Source organism: Heloderma suspectum, chromosome 3 (assembly GCF_057233095.1).
Source record: "Heloderma suspectum isolate Gila_16-S chromosome 3, 16-S_ref, whole genome shotgun sequence".
NCBI classification, from domain to species: domain Eukaryota; kingdom Metazoa; phylum Chordata; class Lepidosauria; order Squamata; family Helodermatidae; genus Heloderma; species Heloderma suspectum.
Window position 1 is genome coordinate 326,856,767 of NC_139460.1, and position 20,953 is coordinate 326,877,719.

General features: G+C 47.6%; 1 protein-coding gene across 1 annotated transcript in view; it reads left to right on the plus strand.

Annotated features, from left to right (window-relative positions):
- The window catches only part of LPP (LIM domain containing preferred translocation partner in lipoma), a 382,758-nt gene that overhangs the window by 300,299 nt on the left and 61,506 nt on the right, over nucleotides 1–20,953 (plus strand). The window contains exon 10 of the mRNA XM_084847796.1: nucleotides 16,113–16,236. Within this exon, the coding sequence (XP_084703922.1) occupies nucleotides 16,113–16,236 (124 nt within the window). The remainder of the gene's footprint in view (nucleotides 1–16,112; nucleotides 16,237–20,953) is intronic.

Consider the following 20,953-nt stretch of genomic DNA (forward strand, 5'->3'; position numbering starts at 1 on the left):
CTGTTCAACATCTATATGAAGCCATTGGGTGAGGTCATTAGGAGTTTGGGGGTGATGATACTTAGCTCTAATTCTCGTCGTTGGAGTCAGCTGGGTCAGTGAAGGTGCTGGACCAGTGCCTGGAGGCTGTAATGGGCTGGATGAGAGCCAATAAACTGAAAGTCCTGACCAGATGGAAGTTCTGTGGATTGGTGGTTCCCAAATCCAGGAATTGGGTAAGCGATCTGTCCTGGACGGTGTTGCACTCCCCCTGAAGGAGCAGGTGCATAGCTGGGGAGTACTCCTAGATCCACCCCTGTCACTGGAGCCCCAGGTGGATAGGGATGGCGGAGAATTTCTCCCCGAAACTTCGGGGGGCCGAGCGCCAACGTGTTCGGCCCCCCGAACAAGTTTTGGGGAGAAATCCTCCGCACCCCCCCCCCCGAGACGGGACTTACCTTTGCCGAATGTCCCTCCCGGCGGCGGGTCCGGCCGGCGGTTCAGCGGGTGTTTGTGCGGGGCGGGAGCGGCAGCCGGTCTTTTGACCAGCTGCCACCGCCGCCATTCCAATAAAAGAAAAAAAGAAAAACACCCCCGTGATAGGCTACGTGACGATTAACGTAGCCTATCATGGCTAGATTTGCAAAGTCAGCCGTGATAGGCTACGTAAATCGTCACGTAGCCTATCACGGGTGACTTTAAAAAAAAAAAAGAGCGCGTACGGATAATGGCAGCCCCCATAGGGAGCCGCCATTCCCGTTCCTTATTTGGTCGCTGTATCTACGTAAAGATTTACGTAGACTACGGCGAAAATAAGGGCAACACTATCACGGGGGCGTTTTTTTTAAAAAAAAAAACACTTTCGAGTTCGCGGCTGGGCGAGGTGGGAAGCCTCCTCCCCGGCCTGAATTTCGGCCGGGGCGAGGCGGGAAGCCTCCCCCCAGCCTGAATTTCGGCCGGGGCGAGGCGGGAAGCCTCCCCCCCCGGCCTGAACTTCACGGGGGGAGCAGTGAAGCGCCTCCTCCCCACCGCGAACAAGCTTCGACGACAGGTAAGTGACTTTCGTCCACCCCTACAGGTGGACTCCGTGGCCTGGAGTTCTTGCAGCCAATTTTGGCTGATCCGCCAGCTATGGCCTTTCCTGAACAGGGATGACCTAGCCACAGTAGTACATGCACTGGTGACTTCCCGATTAGACTACTGCGACACACTTGATGTGGGGCTGCCCTTGAAGACGACTCGGAAGGTGCAGCTAGTGCAAAATGCTTCAGCTAGACTGTTGACCGGAACACCTCATAAAAATCATATAACACCAGTTTTAAAGGACTTGCACTGGCTGCCAGTGCACTTCCGGTTGGAATTCAAGGTGCTGGTGATGACATTTAAAGCCCTAAGCAGCTTGGGACCGCAATATTTGAGGGAGCGCCTCTCCCTATATATGCCTGCCTGAGGACTAAGATCTGTTGGAGGGGCCCTCCTCTGCATCCCACCAGTGCAAGACATACACTATGGTGGGACGTGCGAGAGGGCTTTCTCTGCTGTGCCACCCGGAGGCCCAATTGGTGCAGATGCTGATTTCATTTTGGCGCTAAGTAAAAACAAGACTTTTCACCAAAGCCTTTGAGGGCTAAATGAATTCCCTAAAGATGCACACTGTTTTAACTATTGTTTTAGATTTTTTAAATTGGTATTAGCTTGTTTAATGGTTGAATATCCTTTTAGCTGTTTAAATTATTTATTGTTTTAAACTGTTTAAATTGATTTTATCTGTACCCCACGCTGAGATCTTAATGATATAGGGTGGGATACAACCAATGTGGCCATTAAAAAAAAAACCTCACTTACTCAAATGGACTATAAGAGGATTCAGCAAATGAGAAATGGCTGCTGGGGCTGAAACAACAGTCAAATTGGTTATACCAGAAGTTAGCAATGCAGTAGACTTAAGGTATGATTACTCTGGGTTCAGGCTAGATTGTTCACATGTTTTAAAATGTAGTGATCCGCTCCACACAATTGAGTGGTCATTCCTAGGAACAAACATTTTCACATGAAAAGATTTGACATCGGGTTGGGCGAAAGAGTGATGTTCAAGATGGTCAGGATTCCCCAAACACCGTCTTGCTACTCATCTCATGCCCGATCCCCATTCGTGTTTGCGATTGCTACTTGCTCTGCATGAACATAAATCAAGCAGCAATCGAACACAAAATTTGCACAAATTTCCCCAATTGCCTTAATTTGCACAACTTTCCTCCATAAAGCAGAGCTGATTTCTGCAAATTAGGAAACCTGCACAAAATCAAACTGGGGAAGTTGCACAAATCGAACGCAAGCAGATGTCCAGCAATTTGTGAACATTTTCGACAGACACGTGCTTACGATCGCATTCGGGGCTTCAAACAGGGCATGCTCACATATTTTGCAAGCGAAAACAGAGTTCTCATGCATCCCTAGTTTTAAACCGCAAACATTGCCAGCAAGGTAATGTGCAAACAACTCAGTGTAATCTGTACAGGCAGTGGAGATAAAGTAGATATATGCGGGGTGGGGGGAGAGAGAGAGAGCACAAAAGCACAGAATGAGTCTTGAGCAGAGATGTAATATGGGTGCAGGCAGGGGCAGTCTGTATTTGTATGGGGGGGCACACACACGCCCCCAGTAGTTATTTGCATTTGCATTCCCTGCTACTTGCTCTCCTCTCCATTGCCTCAGCCCCTCCCTTGCCAGTTTTCTGTCCCAACTCCCATTCCTCAGAGAGAGGGACAAGAGGGACAAACCCCAAAGCTTTAACCATGGGGGCCACCCTTGCTCTCAAAGACAAAGCCTAGATGTGGTCACCAGAGCACTGGGACTTTGCCGAGAAGTTTCTGAGGACGCTGGCCAAACGGGAAATCATTTCAATAAGTACATTGGATGAGATAAATGATAATACTCCTGACAAGCTCTTGGCCGGGACTCCTTTCCCTTGTGTGGAGTGCGGAACTTGGCATAGCTGCTGCCTGAAAATGTTCGCGCTGATTGTCCCCTGGATCATTGGCAGGGAGATGTGTGAGCCTCTGCTACCTCGAGGTGAGGCTCTTTCCATCTGAGAGGCTGAAACGGGGGTTCAGGGCTGGGTTAACCATAAGGCAAGGGAAGCTGCAGAAAATGACCCTGTATGTGGCAAATGGGAGAATCCTTTCATCCTCAGTTTGTCTGCAAAATTCAGGCTGCTCCTTGTTGCTGAGAGTGCTGCGGCTTCAGACTCCATTGAAGAAGCGGCAACAGAAAACTGTGCAGTCGCACCTGCATTTAGCTGGTGGTATTTCTTGTTGCACTTCAAAGGGAACTTGTGCAGGCGGGGTCTGCTTCTACAGCTCCTGCAAACTTCTCTTGAAACATCACAAGGAATGTCAGCAACTAAACACGGCTATGCATTTGGCGGCTGGATTTCTTCCAAAGATGTCCAGCGCCACTCTGCATCTCAGTCCAAAGCTGGGACCATGCAGTTCTTGGTGGTCAAGGCTCAGACGAATTTGCTTGGTTCTCTGCCTCCTAGGCCAATCCAGATGCTACTTTCAAAGAGTCAGAAGGGAGTTTTTGTTCCATGCCTGAATCATGGAGGAACCTTGATGAAATCTATAAGCCTTCCTGCCCCATTTTAGCCAAGGCATGCCGCTCCACCTTCAAAAAACAGTACCTGAGGAGAGAACCGTAAAGGGCGGTGTGCCCCCCATAATTCAAATACAGCTTAGGTGCACCTGTCCTGACTGCACGTCCCTTGAGAGGCCTACCTTTGACTTTCAAGATCATTCCTTTTCATTGGATATTTTTCTCACCCACCCTCAATCCTTCCTCTCATAAAGGTGGCTTCTTCCCTTTCCAACATATTGTCCTGCAGTTCAGGAATACTGAAGGGCAAATGAAGCTACATGCATCATAGCGCAGGAATTTTGGAAGCTGCCTTATATCAAGTCAGACCATGTGTCCATCTAGCCCAGTATTGTCAACACTGACTAGCAGTGGCTCTCCAGGGTTTCAGGCAGGAGTTTTCCCTACCCTGCCTGGAGATCCTGGGATCAAACCTGGGCCCTTTTGCATGCAAAGCAGGGGCTCTACCTTGGAGCTTTGGCTGCTCCCACTAGCTTAAGGAAGCTTAAGCTCTAGTGCCAAATAAAAAGGCTCAGCCAATCCCCCAGTAGTAGCGCATTAGGTATTCCGCAGCATGAACCAGGAATCTTGTGTCTGAAGGCTGAAGCTAGGCCTGGTGATTTACTGCAGACTGTTGTTTCTTAAACTTCAGAGCACTTTTCAGGCATGGAAGGGAATAGGGATGTATACCACTGGTCCCTCAGATTGGCTGGCAGTATTAAACCACTGGATTGGCCAGGTCTAGGAAGCCTGGCCTTCTGCTTTGCCTGTTCTTCCAGCCTGCTATGTTTCTGGCCCAACCTCCAACTCAAACCACTGACTTTAGGGACCTTGAGCTGGAGGTGCAGATTCCAGGTCTGGATTCGGCCTGGCCGTGATCTAGCGGTGTGTTTCCGTTGCACTTCTCTTGGTCACTTATTCTATTTCACACTGGCGCAGTACCCTCCTGTGGAGCCTGTGGGGTTATTCTGGACAAGTGTGGCAAGGTGCAGATGATCAGGACCAAGGAGAGCTGCCTGTGGATTCAGCTTCAGGATTAAGCCACATGCCAGACTCACTGAAGCCCTTTTGAGCCCCACCACCATGGATTCACTGGACACACGAAGGAGGAACAGAATCAGACCTACTAGCCATCCCCTCAGGCAGCCACAATTTGGGCATTGGTGTATGAGAGGACCTACACATCTAGGGCTCCTTCACATGATCGAGAGCCTTGCCAATCCTGTCCAAAATATCCAGATGGGCTCCATGGAAGAATACCAGGCTAGTGAGAGGGAGCCCAAGCTACCAAAACAAGGGCAACAAAAGCAAGTTATTGTGTCAGGGCCAGGCTGAATCCAAGCTTGAGGTACACACTTCCACCTCAAGGTCCCTAAAGTCAGTTACTTGATAGCGGGGCAGAAGCATAGCAGGCAGGAGTCCTGCGCTGTTGACCAGGCCAAGGGCAGAAGACCAGACTCCGTGACCCAGCCAATCCAGAGGCTTCATGCTGCCTCCCAATCACGGGCTGATATTGCCTGCTCCTTCTGTTGCTGAAGAGGGCTTGGAGGCCTGGCTACATCATCCTATGGAGCTCCCTGGGCTAAGTTGCAGCCTTAAGCCATGTTGTTCCTTTTTCAAGTCCCAGAAACCCTGAGAGCTGAATCCTTGCAAATCGCCTCCCAGCAAGCAAAAGGGCTAAGCAGAGCCTTGGATGGAGTCCCATAGTAGGAGCTGCAAAGAAGTTGTATCTCAGGCAGCCCAAATGTATGAGGTAGTTTGCAGAGACGGGTGTATTGTGGGGAGAGGGGGACCGCAATTTTGGACCCCCATCAGAGGCACAGTAATGTCCAGAGTTATGATCCTCAAAAATACTCCTGCAAATGTGATGCGTATCTGAACAAGCAAGAGGGGGGAAATGAAGGGGGAAAAGAAGTAAATATCAGCAAGGGATGGTTTTTTTGGCAGCTTTTCAGTTCTAAATTGGGCTAATTCTACCTTCTGAAAGGAAGATAATTTCCATGTTTCTTTGGTTGAGAACACATAATTGAAGTTATTTTCCTTCCAAGAAAGGAACCTCTGGTACATCGTTTGCAAATGGACAGGGAAAATGAACGTATATCGTGCCTCCTGAGCGGTGGTGCATTCATTACTGCACAGTTTTTGAATGTCTCTGCCACTTCTGCAAGGTGTTTATCACTTGTTCAGGCGGCTTTTTTCCATTTCCCTTTTTTTTTTTTTTGCGGGGGGGGGAGGCGGCAAAAATGAATGACATTAGATCTAATGTCTCCTCCAGCGAAAGGCTGATCGTTTCAGCAAGGTTTGGAGTGAAAAGAAAAAGAAAACCAAAGAATTTCTGACATTAACAAGGGAGAGGAGTCATTGGCTTCTTGGCCCATGGATTCTGCACAACCGTGCTTCTCGACCAAGTTCTTTAGAAGGCGAAGGTCATTGACAGAGTTGGGAGCTGTTGTTTACAGTTTCTAAATTAACAATGTGGTTGGGTTGTTGCAAGTATAAGCTGAATGTAAGTACTGGCTAGCTATTCTCTGGCCACGTTCCAAGATGATGGTTTTGATGTTTAAAACTCTAATGGAGCAATCCTATGGTCTCTGGAAGGGAGTCACAGGCACTATAGGATACTGCACACCTCAGAAGGAGAGGTCAGCCAGTGGAAGCTCTCCCTGGATTGTGTTTTATTTATTTTTCATTTATAAAATGCATAAAGTGCTCCACACACAACAAATTAAAATGCAAACTAAAAAAGATTGTCAGTAAAAAGAAAGAATGTCAGTAAAACAGTGGCTGGGATTTAGTCTAGACAGAAAATGCTTTCCTGAAAAGGAACGTTTCCAGCAAACACCAAAAAACAAAGTAACGTGGGCACGTGCCTGATCTCTGTGGGGAAGGTGGGAGCCTACACACAAAAGGCCCTATGCCTTTTGATTTTCAAGCAGATCTCTGGCCCAAGTGGAACCACCAGGAGTGCCTCTTCAGAAGACTTTAGAGATCGGCAGGATGCTAAGGGAGAAGGTGTGCCCTCAAGTATACTGAAGCTGTTCAGGGATGTAGTGGAGCTTTCTGCCACCAAGGCTGCCATTCCCAATCAGGGGTGGATCAGCAGAAGCCAATCCAAACATGCCTCCAGAACCAGTGAGTGGAAAAAAGCGAGGGGGTCACTCTTGTGTCCCCAACTGGCGTGAGCCTGGCAGGGCTTAGGAAGCACTGGATCCTCTGCCACAGACTACACACACACACACACAAAAACACCCTTCCCCCATCCCCTCACTTGGTCCCTCAGGAGGTCTATTCTCCAATTTCGTTTTTGCTCAGAAAACATGTAAGCGTGCGCTGTTGGAAGCTCTCAGTCATGAGTGCAAGCATGTGTCCACTGAAAATATTCATAAATTGTCAAGCGCATGCTCGTGTTCATCTCATTCCGATTCCCTGTTCGATTTGAGCAACTTTCCTGATTTGAGCAACTTTCCTCCATATACTGAATCAGCCCTGCTTTAGTCTTCAGGGGAAGGCTGCACAAAATAGGAAACATACACAAATGTGGGGAAATTTGTGCATATCTCCAATTCAATTGCAGCTCAATTTGCGCACATTTCCTTTGCACGCAGAGCAAGTGCTCATCACGATTGTGAATCGTACATGAGACAAGTGGTGAGGTGAGGTTTGGAGAATCCTGGTGCTCTGAGCACTGCTCATTCGCCCATACCTAACCCCCCTTGTCTGCTTTGTACCATCATGACGATTAACCATCGGATGGGAGTGGCTTCTTAATTTTAGTACCATCCGTGTGTCAAGATAGAACAATTACAACACCTAGAGAGGGGTTCTCGGTGACAGTTACAGACATTCCTTCGGGTTCTGTCAAAGCTCAAGTCTGAATACTCCCCGGAACAGCTGTACAACTTCTCGTTTGGGGCCGGCAGTTAGTAGACGGGGTTTAGGCAGGCACGGGGTAATTAAGAGCCATGGGAGCAGCAAACTAGGTAAGGTGGAGGGAGCTTCCAGCATTCTGTCAGTATAAATCTGAAATGTTGATTCCTTCTGAAATAGATAAGATTTGTCCTTTTATATATGACATTTTACATGTGGAAGGAATCCCTTTCGTGGAATATATAAGACATCAACATTTGGGAGAAATTAGATGAAACATGTGACTAAGTTAACAGGAGTTTAAAATTCTGGCTGGAGGAGAAGAGGGCCTTTGCTTCCAGCCATTTATTTACTGGTCATTTTGTCTTAGTAAATTTGTAGGTTGGTTTATTTATTTATTTATTTATTTATTATTAAATTTATTAATCGACCATCTGGCTGGTCACCCAGCCACTCTGGGCAATGTACAGCATATAATAAAACAGTTTAAAACAATAAAATTCTGCAATAAAAACGTTTTCTAAAATAAAATACCTAACCCACCCCAAATGCCTCCCTGAACAACCACGTTTTTAATGCACAGTGGAAGCTCATTAAAGAGGGGGCATGGCAGAGTTCCCTAGGGAGGGAGTTCCACAGAGTGGGGGCCACCACAGAAAAGGCCCTCTCCCTCGTCCCCACCAGTCTAGCTGTCCTGGCTGATGGGACAGAGAGAAGGCCATCCGAGGCTGATCTTGTTAAGCGGCCTGTCTGGTGTTGCTGGGCCTTAAGATAAGCTGGGCCGGAACCATATAGGGTTTTAAAGGTCAAAACCAACACCTTGAATTTGGCCCGGAAAACAACTGGTAACCAGTTTAACTCATTCAGCACTGGAGTGATGTGATCTCGCCGGCGGCTGCCTTTAATCAGGCGAGCCGCCACGTTCTGTACCAGCTGCAGCTTCTGAATCGTCTTCAAGGGTAACCCCACGTAGAGCGCATTACAGTAGTCTAAACGAGAGGAGACCAGGGCATGTACTACCGATGGGAGCAGATGGTCGGGAAGGAAGGGGCACAGCCGCCGTATCAGATGGAGTTGATACAGCGCTGTCTGGCTCACAGCTGACACCTGAGCCTCCATGGACAGCTGGGAGTCCAAAATGACCCCCAGGCTGCGGACCCGGGCTTTCAAGGGTAGCCGTACCCCATTCAACACCAGGGCAACATCCCCCAGCCTCCTCTTGTCTCCCACCAAAAGTACCTCAGTCTTGTCAGGGTTCAGCTTCAGCCTATTCCTCCCCATCCAGCCACTCACCGTCTCCAGACATTTGGACAGGGATTCTACGGCCAACCTTGGTGAAGATTTGAACAAGAGGTAGAGCTGCGTGTCATCCGCATATTGATGACACCGCACCCCAAACCTCCTGATGATAGCCCCCAGAAGCTTCACATAGATGTTAAATGGCATCGAGGAGAGGATGGAACCCTGTGGCACCCCACAAGTGAGTGGCCACGGGTCCGAAACCTCCTCTCCCAGTGCTACCCTCTGGTACCTGCCGGAGAGGAAGGACCGGAACCACCGCAATACGGTGTCTCCAATGCCCAACCCCTCCAGGTGGTCCAGGAGGATACCGTGGTCAACGGTATCAAAAGCCGCTGAGAGGTCGAGGAGAACAAGGAAGGAGCATTCACCCCTATCCAGAGCCCTCCTCATATCATCCACCAAGGCGACCAAGGCCATTTCTGTCCCATGCCCAAGCCTGAAGCCTGACTGAAATGGGTCTAGATGAAATAGATTAAACTATTTCAGAAATGAAACTATTCCAGAAATGCAGGAATTCCACTTGGGTCTGCCTTCAACTGTATTGGCATGTTATTGTTTTTCCTGTAGTTTTAAAGCTGGGGTGTTTGAAATTTCTCACTTTGCTCATTGGAACAAGTTATGCCTCTAAAAACCAAGGGAAACTGTGCAGCTGGACAGTACGGGGCTGAACGACCGAAGGAAAGTGTAGGAGTATGAAGCCTGTGATGCAACTCAGCACAATATGTGAGACTGTAGAACAGTGTTCCCCAGTCGGGTGCTCTCCAGATGTGTTGGACTAGAACTTCTGTCACCCCAGGTCGGGGAAAGCTGCCTCGGAACATTTTGAGCTCTTTCAGTTTTGTGGAAGTTAAGGCAGGAGCCTCAGGGCGCAACCCTATGGGGATAGACTATCCAATGCAAGGCAGGTGGAGGGCAGAAGGGATCTTCTCGTCTGTGCCCTGCATTTGTGGCTAGACATCCAATTTTGGCTGTCTAACCAAGGAGCCTTGGAGTGGGAGGGGGGAGACCAGAGGGTGCATAGGAAGTGTCATAATGGTGCTTCCGCAGTCCTCTCCCCCCCCCCCGCCCCCAGGAACGTCCTCTTTTCGACTGCTCCGCACTGTTCTTCTGAACGCGAAGCTGGGGACGACCCATGACTCCTCTGGGGTGGTGGGGGAGGGAGCGGGGAGTCGGATTTCTGGGAACTGAGCTTGGAACACTGGCTCTGAGCTCACTTCCAGAATCTGAAAAATCCTATGGCTGTCTAGATGCTGCCCAGCAGCCATAGGATTCCACATTCGTTCATGCACCCATTGCCATGCTTTTTGGTGCATGAACAAATTTGCAAAAGCTTTAATATTTAACTTAAACCAATGCCTGTTTGCTTTTATCCTTAATTAATTCTAGCTCGATATTTTGTTACCTGTTCTTGTCTCATCTTAGTGATTAAAAATGAGCAAGATAGAAATTGAGGTAAGGAAACAAATATGAACAGATGAGACTGCTTTAGACTGAGCCAGGGCATCGGTTGATGTAATCCAGGGCTGTCAACTGTCTCTTAAGTGGTAGCACCCCTCAAAGGTGTCTAGTGGAGGTTTTTCTTGGCTCAGTTTTAACTAGTGATGTGGTGTATTAAACCTGCAGCCTTATCCATGCAAAGCAGGTGCTCTGCCACTGAGCTATGGGCCTTCCCCAACTCTACATGACAAATACCAAAACGGATGAGTTTTTCAGGAAGCCATTTTGAGCCATTTAGGGCTCAATCCTATGGGGATAGGCAGCCGCCCCCGAACTCAGAAGCGACTGCCTATCCAGTGCAGGGCAGGAGAAGCACGGAGGGGATCATTCCCTCCGTGCTTCTCCTGCCCTGCATTTGTGGCTAGACAGCCAATTTCGGCTGTCTAGCCATGGGAAGGTAGAGTGGGGGAGGAGGCTGCCGGACGACGCATAGGATGTGTCATACTGGCATTTCTGCCTTCCTCACCCCGGAACGCCCCCCAGAATGCCACATTTTGGCCACTCCATGCTCCTCTTCCAAGCACGGAGCCCGGGGTCGTTCCACGCTGCCTGCAGCGTGGAAGGGGGGGGGAAGGTCGGTTCTCCGGGAACTGACCTCAGAGCACGGGCTCCGAGGTCGGTTCTTGGAAAACCACATATCCTATGGCCATCTAGCCGCTGACTAGCAGTCATAGGATTACTCCCTTATAGTGGTTGCAGAGCTGTAAATAAAGTGTTAAATCAGAACACCATTTTGCTAGTGACTTTGCATTTGCCCAAGAAGTCACAGGACGTGATGTGACAAATACCTGGTGAGAGGGATAGGGAAGTAGAAGGAGGTGATGATGGACAGAAAGAGGCTGAAAGGAGGCAGGCTGTGGCCTTGAACAGGAGGGGTGGGGGAAGAGGGCCTGTGGGGAGCAGCAGGTAGACAGAAGCAAGGGATCTAGGAAAGAAGGGGTGGCGGATGCAGGAGGCCAGGAGAAAGATAAATGGAGGGAAGCGGACATGATGCTATGCTGCCACAGAGTGTTCTTAATGGAAAACCTCACACACTGCCTAGGAAGAGAAAGGACTGCGTGCATTGGGTGAGGAGAGTGGTACTTAGAAGAAACCAATTTGCAAAAGCTTTCGGCATCTACGTGGGAAGCATGCCGTCAAGCTGCCACATGGGGGAAATAATAGGTTGGTTTGAGCACAAAAGATGATTTTTGTAATGGTTAAACCATGATGAAATTTAGGAACAATGCTGAAAGAGAGATTTCCCAAAATATTGTCCAGATGCAGCGAAACCTCAACAAAAACTGCTTTCAGTTCCCTCATCCAATTTTGAACCAAATCATGCTAAGAAGTCATATTATGCAAATTAAGACTAGATTCATGCAGCTATGCTTCCAACTGTGCACATCTTGAACACTGCTGGTGGCCGCCCCAAGGCTCTGGAGCTCCCTTCCCAGGGAGGCGAGAGCGGCACCCTCCTCAGTATGTTTTGGCAGGCAGGTGAAAACTTTGTTGTTCCGGCAGGCCTTTGGGGGTAGCTAGTCTGGACCTGTGAGAATATGATGGATTGATACCGTGGTTTATATTGTTTGTTGTCTTTTTAAATTTTGATGTTTTATAGAATTTTAATATTGATGATTTAATTAAATTTTTAACTTTTGTATATTTCTATTTATAACTGTACAAGTTTTTAATGTTGCAAAGCCACCTTGAGTCCCAGTATTGGGGGAAAGGTGAGGATAATAATAATAACAACAACAACAACAACCTCTTGGGGCCGGGGCAGGGAGGTTTCAGATATGGAGTCCATTAACAATGAGAAAAGGTCGGGGTCTGAGAAGAGGAGCCACGGTGTAGGAACATCCTATCATTTTTGCTTCTGAGTAGAGAAGATTATTGGACGAAGAAGGCCAAATGCTACGTTCCAAAAGCTCACATTGCATAATCTATATAAAAGGGGATGAGTATCCATCTGTCAGCTCCATAGCACCAAGACTGTGAAACCTAGACACCTGAAACTTGGCATGCCTGCTAAGGGGCCCCTAGGGGTGTGTTTTTCAGGGTTATTTAATTTTTAAAACACATTAATTAATCTCAGTGAATGTAAATGTGTCCCTGTGGTTGAAGCCTGCAGTAACAGCTTGCGAGCTTTGCGAGCAGTCAATTTTGAGTTTGTAACAGTTTGCGAGCGTTGTTTTTTTTCTGTTTGCATGAAAATCCATGCATATTTTTATGGGTATTTTTCCAAATGTACGCATCAGTCATGCACATGTTTGAAATGTACACATCCTTCTTCCATTGATTTAAGTGTGTTTGCGCATGTTTTTCAAAGGACACATTTTTTCATGTGCATTTTTCAAATGTATGCATGCTCTTGAGCACATTGGCGGCAGTGGGAGTGTCTGTGAATCACATTGCAAGCTTGGAAATGTACTTCAGCTGCAGATCGTATCTGAGTCTGTGTTCAGCCAGGAAGGCGAGAACTGGGTAAACCCTGGTCAAAAACAAACGCAAACGAATTTCTCATACATCCCTGCTTTGCCCACAGAATATCCCCGGTTCAGTGCCTAACATCTCCATTTAAAAGGATCCAATAGCAGGTTATGGAAAAGACCTCACTGTGTCGGACACCCAGGAAAACTGCTCCCAGTCACAGCAAATGACACTGGGCTGGATAGACAAATAACCTGACCCAATACAAGGCAGCTGCCTGTGAACAAGAGGAGGCATTTGGGCATATTTTCCCCCCAGGAGCTCGACTTTTACCTCCAAAACACAGAATGGGATGAACATTTGGGGCAGCCTTAGTTCCTGGCCAGTTTTCAAATGAAATGTTCATCCTGCTCCTTTTATTCAGCCTTGCACAACAGTGAATTCCTAAAAGCCCTTGAGATTCTGCTCATCATGGAGGGATAACGTATCATTCACTCCATTTCCTAGCAGTTGCAAATGATCCCTGTTTCGGTAGCAGCAGCAGCAGCAGCTACACATCTGAATAATGCCCTTAGCCGCTCATTGGAGAAAACGAAGCGTGTCAGACTGTAGTCAATGATGTGATGCACAGATGGATCCTAAGGCCTTGAGTTTTCTCTCTTATTTTGTCAGAAATGATTTACTGTGCCCTATCAAAGTGTGTGTGTGTGCGCGCGTTTTAAAAAATCAGTATGATTTGTAGAACTTCTTTTTAATGTAGCTAGCAAACCCTTCATTATTAGGATGCAGTTTGGAAAATTCAGGTCATCACAGCAGGCGTTAGAACCTTCTTCCCCCTTCCTGTGTTGCCTTTGATGTGTCAGTTTTAAAACTGTATGTTCCTAAGGTACAGACCTGTCCTATTATACTTTGTAAAGCATCGTGCAGACTGAGGGTGCTATAATAATAATAACAATAGCAACAACCCAGTGCGTGGCCGCTGTAAAAAAGGCAAACTCCATGTTAGGCATAATTAGAAAAGGAATTGAGAATAAAACCGCCAACATCATACTGCCCCTATACTAATCTATGGTGTCATCACACTTGGAACTCCGTGTACAGTTCTGGTCACCACACCTAAAAAAAAGTTATTGTAGAGCTGGAAAAAGTGCAGGAAAGGGCAACTTCAGTGATCAAGGGGCTGGAGCAGCTCCCCTATAAGGGAAGGTTACAAGAGCTGGGCTTGTTTAGCTCAGAAAAAAGGAGGGTAAGGGGAGACAGGACAGAGGTGTACAAAATTATGCATGGTGTGGAGAATGTGGATAAGGAGACATTTTTCTCCCTCTCTCATAATACTAGAGCCCAGTGGGGTCATTCCACGAAGCTGATTGGGGGGAGATTCAGGACAGAGAAAAGGAAGGACTTCTTCACGTACCACAGAGTTAAACTATGGAACTTGCTGCCACAGGATGCAGTGATGGCCACCAATTTGGATGGCTTTTAAAGTGGGTTGGACAAATTCCTGGAGGAGGAGGCTATCAATGGCTACTAGTCCTGATGGCTATGTGCTCCCTCCAGTACCAGAGGCAGAGAGCCTATGTATACCAGTTGCTGGGGAACATGGGTGGGTGGGTGCTGTTGCGCTCATGCCCTGCTGGTGGGTTCCTGGTCAACAGCTGGTTGGCCACTGTGTGAACAGAATGCTGGACTAGATGGACTCTTGGTCTGATCCAGCAGAGCTCTTCTTATGATCTTAATAATAATACCACCACCAGGCAGGAATTAGGCAGGAATAAAAGGCTGCCCTCCTCCGTATAAATATAGCTGCTTTCCAGAATGCCGCTGCCTTGTCTTTTTTCTCTTATTGACCCCCCTAGCCTGTCCTACTATTGAATTGGACTGCACTTCCTTCAGCCTCACTGTACACTCCACGGTTTAACTCTGTGGTATGTGAAGAAGAGCAATAGTTATTGGAAGATGGGCACTAACGATCACTCTTCCATGAACAGTTGCCTTCTCAAATCAGGAGACTTTGGATTGTAAGCTTGCCTGTATACTTGGGTCCCTTTGGCCCTTTATCCTGAAGAAACTGGGCCCATTGCTCAGAGAACCTGGTTTAGCCAGGGCAGGCAAAACCCAGCTTTTTCACAGCTTGCAGAAGATATCAAGATGATCCTCTGGCCACCAGAAGCAGTTCACACAGTCACTTTTCATAGCTGCTATTTATTTATTTGTGTCAGAAGCATCACAATTAAAAAAATAATATAACACATAACATTTAAAATATAAAATGTAGAAGTTAAAATATATAGAAATTAGACAAATCTTGCCCAAAAAGATCTTGCCCATCTCACACCCATACACACAACCACGACCCAAATCCACAGTTTCTTGTGGTTGAGAAAACTACAGAAATAGGGCTGTTGGAGAAAATGGTTCCATAAATTGAACTTTAAGAGATATCACGTACATGGCCAAATGAATAGGATCAGCAAGGGATGGTATTTTTTTTTTTTTAATTGTACAAGGAGTAATTCAGAGTCAGCACATGCAAGCAAAGCTGTAGACAAGCTAGATCCAGCTGTTGGAAAGAACTGAAAGTAAACACCTTTGCAATGGATGGTGAACAACACAAGCTTACAGGAATGGCAAAACAAGTCCAGTTCTCGACATCCCCTGTTAGGGTAAGCAGAACTAGAAAAAGACGCTGCCTGAGATTTTGGAGAGTTGTGCTCGTTCAGGTTAGCCAGTTGCTTGGGTAGATGGCCCACGGTGTGGCTTAGTATAAAGAAGGTCATTGTCCTACTTTTTTCCCCATCCACTCTTGTGGTAATGTGGGAAAGCCTAGTAGCTGTGGTTTGCTGTCCAAGGATGCTTCCAGGCAAGCTTTTATTGTGTAATCACTCTGCCTTGTTCACAGAATTTTACAGGGGGTCCAGATGATGATGTTTTCCATTTGTAACCCTTCCGTGGTTTTCCATTGCCGTTTTTCTTACAGCAGAAAATCAGTTACAGAGGGAAAGACAGAATAGCCGCACAATGTCCTTTGATTGGTAGCACTTAAGTGCCGGCCATCTGGAAGCACCCCAAATATAATACTTCCCCAACCTAGCACCCCTGTAGGTTTGTGTTTTTCCTGTGATCTGGTCTACTTCTGGAACGTCTTAGGGTATGTGTGCACTAGACATCATGTTTTGGTAGGGGAAAAAATTATGCCTCCCTGTGCAGTTTTCCACTCACAAAGATCAACAGAAGAAGTGCACCAACCCACACTCAGAAAAAAGGCTGCAACAGAGTGGCAGGCTTGGGGATGGGTGGGGACCCTTTCACCATGGATCTACTTATGAGTAACTAGACGGTTTTGATCTTGAATTGGTCTAAACAGAATGCCTGTAGTCCTAATATCGGAAACTTTGCAAGTTATCCGTTTCATCTTTCTCCAGAGTGGACACACTGGTCCCAGCCCTGCCTCAAATGCACCTTTATTCAGACCAGAGGATGAGCTGGAACACTTGACCAAGAAGATGCTGTATGATATGGAAAACCCCCCATCAGCAGAGTACTTTGGTAAGTACCAGGTTGTTACTTGTTCTTTTGGGGCCTCTGGTGGCAGAGAATTCTGCAGGTGAGTGGTGTGCCATGGGGGGAAAAATGTTAACTGCTCTAGCTGATGCACTTGGCCAGCCTCCCTCAGCCTGGTGCTCTCCAGATGTGTTGGACTACAACTCCCAGCCAGCTATGGGTTCCCAAACAGGTTGGGGAAGGCTGCACTTGCACTTTAAGGAGGATGCAGACAAGCCGGAGAGGGTTCAGAGGAGGGCAACAAAGATGATCAGGGCACTGGAAACAAAGCCCTACGAGGAGAGACTGAAAGAACTGGGCATGTTTAGCCTGGAGAAGACTGAGGGGAGATATGATAGTGCTCTTCAAGTACTTGAAAGGTTGGCCCAGAGAGGAAGGCCAGCATCTCTTCTCAATCATCCCACAGTGCAGGACACGGAATAATGGGCTCAAGTTACAGGAAGCCAGATTCCAGCCAAACATCAGGAAAAACGTCCTTTCTGTTAGAGCAATATGACAATGGAACCAATTACCGAGGGAGGTGGTGGGCTCTCCCACACTGGAGGCATTCAAGATGAGGCTGGACAGGCATCTGTTGGGGATGCTCTGACTTGGATTCCTGCATTGAGCAGGGGTTGGACTCGATGGTCTTATAGGCCCCTTCCAACCATATTCTATGATTCTATGAACAGTTTTGTTCAGTGCAGGACTGCAGACCACAGATGCCACTGGATAATGGGGCATGGAGATCAGCCAGAAAACAAAAACACAGAAAGAGGGAGAGAATGGGGCCAACGACACTGACTCTAAGGGAGCAATCCTATGGCCGCTAGACAGCAGCTAGACAGCCATAGGATATGTGGTTTTCCAGGAACCGAACTTGGAGCCCGCACTCCGAGGTTGGTTCCCAGAGAACCAACCTCCCCTCACTTGCGCAGTGCTTTGGGGGCAGTGTGGAACAGCCCCGTCCTCTGCGCTCGCAAGAGGAGCGCGGAACTGCCAAAAAGGGGCATGGCTGGGAGCGTTCTGGGATGGGGAGGGCAGAAATGCCTGTACGACACATCCAAAAATGCAGGGCAGGAGAAGCGCGGAGGGAATGATCCCCTCTATGCTGCTCCTGCCCTGCTTTGAATTGGTGGTCGCCCCTGAGTTTGGAGGCAGCTGCCTATCTGGATAGGATTGCGCCCTAATTTTCATTAAACGTTTTCTGCCAGGGGATTTGGTGCCATGGTGAAGGTAGCAGGCCAGATATCCACCCGCAAATCATATCATTAGGTCAAATTTAGAAAGCTGCAGCACAGCATATTAAAAGTAAGTTGAGAGCAGATAGGTTTGGAATGGAGAGATCTAATTAACCTTGCTGGAAAGCTTCAAGGGATTGTATTAAGTCATGAAAATAATTTGGTCCAGTAATTCCATTTGGAAAGCCAGGCTGGCTTGGTAAAGGTCGTTCGGCCGGTCTGCTAGGAGTCCTTGCTTACATGGCGGCACTCTTCCTGCCTGGGAGTCGGTTTCACTCAGCTCACAGTTGTTCAGACACTGAGCAGGTGATACTGCTGTGTTTGAGAGATGGGAGGAAGCTCGTTGTAACTCGGGTTCCTTTGGGGGCCTTCAGTCTCTAATAAGCACACACTTCTTTGGGGCAGCTTCACTTGCTACCGTTGCTGCAGGAAATGCTGCTTGCAGCGGCATTTCCTGCAGCAAATACATGGCATCTGGACATGGTACATGTGTGTGCATGCATCCAGGGAACCCAAATGCTCCACGGTTCCAGACACGTGTACATATGTGTTTAGAGATGTGTATGCACATGTGTGTCATAATCATAACGTTTGGCCTACCCGAGTGACTGGGATGGTGGGAGATAAACTGCTTCCGTGAGTCGTATAGTTCTGCATGGGATGGTGCCACCTCAGAAATGCGAATGGTGAGGATTGCTTATTCAAAACCAAACTCTCCCTACCCTTGCTAAACCAGAGCCTCAGCGAGAAGTCTTTGCCCCCTCGTTTGCTAACGTGGTTGCACATGGAAAAAGATTTTATTGAGGGGGCGCATTCAAGGCAGCTCCCTTAAGGTGGTACAGTCCCAGGAGAGGGCTGGACTATGCGCCTCCCCAAAGTTTTTGGCTCTGCATTGCTGCAAAAGAAAGACTCATGTTATTCCAGGCAAAACCCCGCTTTCTTTACCCAGACATGTTAAGTATTGCATTGTTTGGTTGTTCAGTTGTTTTATTTGGTTTTTACTTTAATTGCTGTATTTCTGTTAACTGCCATGGAACCTGGGGATGCTTGGAGAAGAAATAGTGAAAGCAAAGGTGGTTAAGAAAAAGTGGTAAAAAAACCCAACCCTCAGTTTTTCAAGCATTCCACTTGAACACTCAAAAAGGCCAACTGATTTTTGGAATGAGACATCCTTATTTTCAATTATGGATAGACAAATCTGTCAATGTTGGTTTCCCTCAGTGTCCCATTTTTTCAAATCCTATGTTTGGTTCATCAAAAACATTGAGAAAATCTCTGGTCTTAAGTTTGGTTTGCCCTGAATTTGGGGATTTTTTTTAGTATGTATGAAAATTCACCAGCATTTTTGTGCACATTTCTCCTAATTCATGCATTTTTGTATGCATTTTTTACCTAAAATACACCTTTTTTGCAGGTATTTTTGCAACTATAGTGCATTTTTAATGTTATTTTCCCCAATATACACATTTTTATATGCATGTTTTGATTGGAGAACTCTATTGCAAAACTTCAGAGAAGTGCGAATTCCAAAAGATAACTGACTTTTGACTCACATAGAGGTTCGAAAGTGAGAAATTAGGTAAATTCGAATGAAAATGCAAACTGAACACACACACCCCCGCATCCCTACTTTGGATTGGTGTCCTTCTCATGGGGACTGTCACATTTAAAGTGACCCACAGCCCCTTTTGACACCAACCGCTCTTCACCCAAACATGACTTTGATGGAGGGCAACGGGCTTCTCTTCACACCCCGACAGAGTCCCACGCCATTCCAGGCTGTCTCCTGCAGACTGTGAATATCCTCTCAGGCCGCCCCTCCCCTCTGCCCAAGGGGGTTAGAGGGTGAGTTCAGAAGCGGGGCATACAGATCAAACATGGCTCCCACTGGCCCACTTAACTGAAGCGTGATGGAAATTAGCCCGATGCTGTCGGACATGGGAGAATAGAGTCCAAGCCAATAAAAATTAGAAAGGGAACTGACATAAACCCACTGAGCTGTCAGCATTGGACTGAGTTTTGCTTAAGAAGCTGACAAGGAGCTACTGGGCAAGGAGGTGTGTGGGGAGATTGGAGCAGCAAGGTGAACTGCTAGTTTATTGAAAGACCAGTTCAGGGCTGCAAGGGGCAATTGACAGGAAAATATTCTGAGCAGGAAAATAGCTGCTGCACTTTCCATGGAGGTTACATTGGTAGCACCACTTAGGATGCGTCCACACTACACATCAACTCACCATTTGGTGCTGTATCATTTCCACGCAGGAGAATCCAGGAGCCTCCCAAGGAGGGATAGGAGAGTCAGTGAGACCCCAGCTCATTCAGCTTCTCTGTGTCCCACTTCAAAGCTCCGTCTGCTTCATTCCCATCCCGAAATGTGAGCTCCACCCCACTCACCCACCCCTGGTTCAAATGGGAAATGTACGCATTTGGTTGTGCTTTTTTAAAAGCTGGGCACCCAAGTGCATACTTCCCTCCCACCTCCCATATGGACTAAATCGTGAAAGTGCCCATTTCCCCAAAGTGCCCATTTTTAAGGTGTGTGTTTTTCTAAAGGGCACATTTTGTGAATGAGCCCAGCAAGCCTGGGAATGTGTGAGCTTTGCCCACAGACTGCGCATGCGTTTGCCTCCAGGGCTGCGAACGTGGCAAATTCTGATCTTAAATAAACAGAAACAAAAGTAGTGTACATCTTTAACAAGAACTGCTGCGGTGGCTCAGACTGCTTGCAAGATGCCAGGGGGTGGGGAGGGACCATAGCTCAGTAGGAGAGCCCCTGCTTGGCATACAGAAGGTTCCAGGTTCAATCCCCAGCAGCTCCAAATAGAGCTGGGAAAACCTCTGCCTGCAACTGTGGAGAGCCATTGTTGCCAGTCAGTGTCAACAACACTGCGCTACATGGGCCGAGGGTCTGACTAAAGCAGCGTCTGATGGCCCTGTGTCTCAAACCAGTGGCTGGAGTATTAGGATTCTACACCCAGGCCTGATGCCCACATTGAGCAGAACAAGATAGGAATGGCATCGAGTCCGGAGGCAGCAGGATAGACTGTAGCACTTCAGACTACAGGTTTGGGAGAGCACTCTGGCGTGCTCTGCCATGCCATACAGTCCATGTAAAGAAGCAACTGGCACATCAGGGAGGCATTTTCTCTCCCGGCCCTTTGCTTGCTCTGCTGTTTTTGTTTTCATTTGCAGGGAGTTTTTAACACAGGAGCATTTGTAAGTGTGATTTCCCACCTGCAGCCCAGGTAGTACAATCCATTCTACCACCCATTGTGCTGCGCGTGTAGAACCACAGAATCGTGCAGCTGGAAGGGATCTCAAAGTTCAATTACTCCAACTCCCTGCCGATACGGGAAATCCACTACTACAGCATCCCAACAGGCCTTGCTTTAAATTCTCGAGTGAAGAAGAATCTGCCACTTTCTGAGGCAGCCTGTTCCATTGTCCGACAGCTCGTTCCACGAGGAAGTCCTGCCTGATGT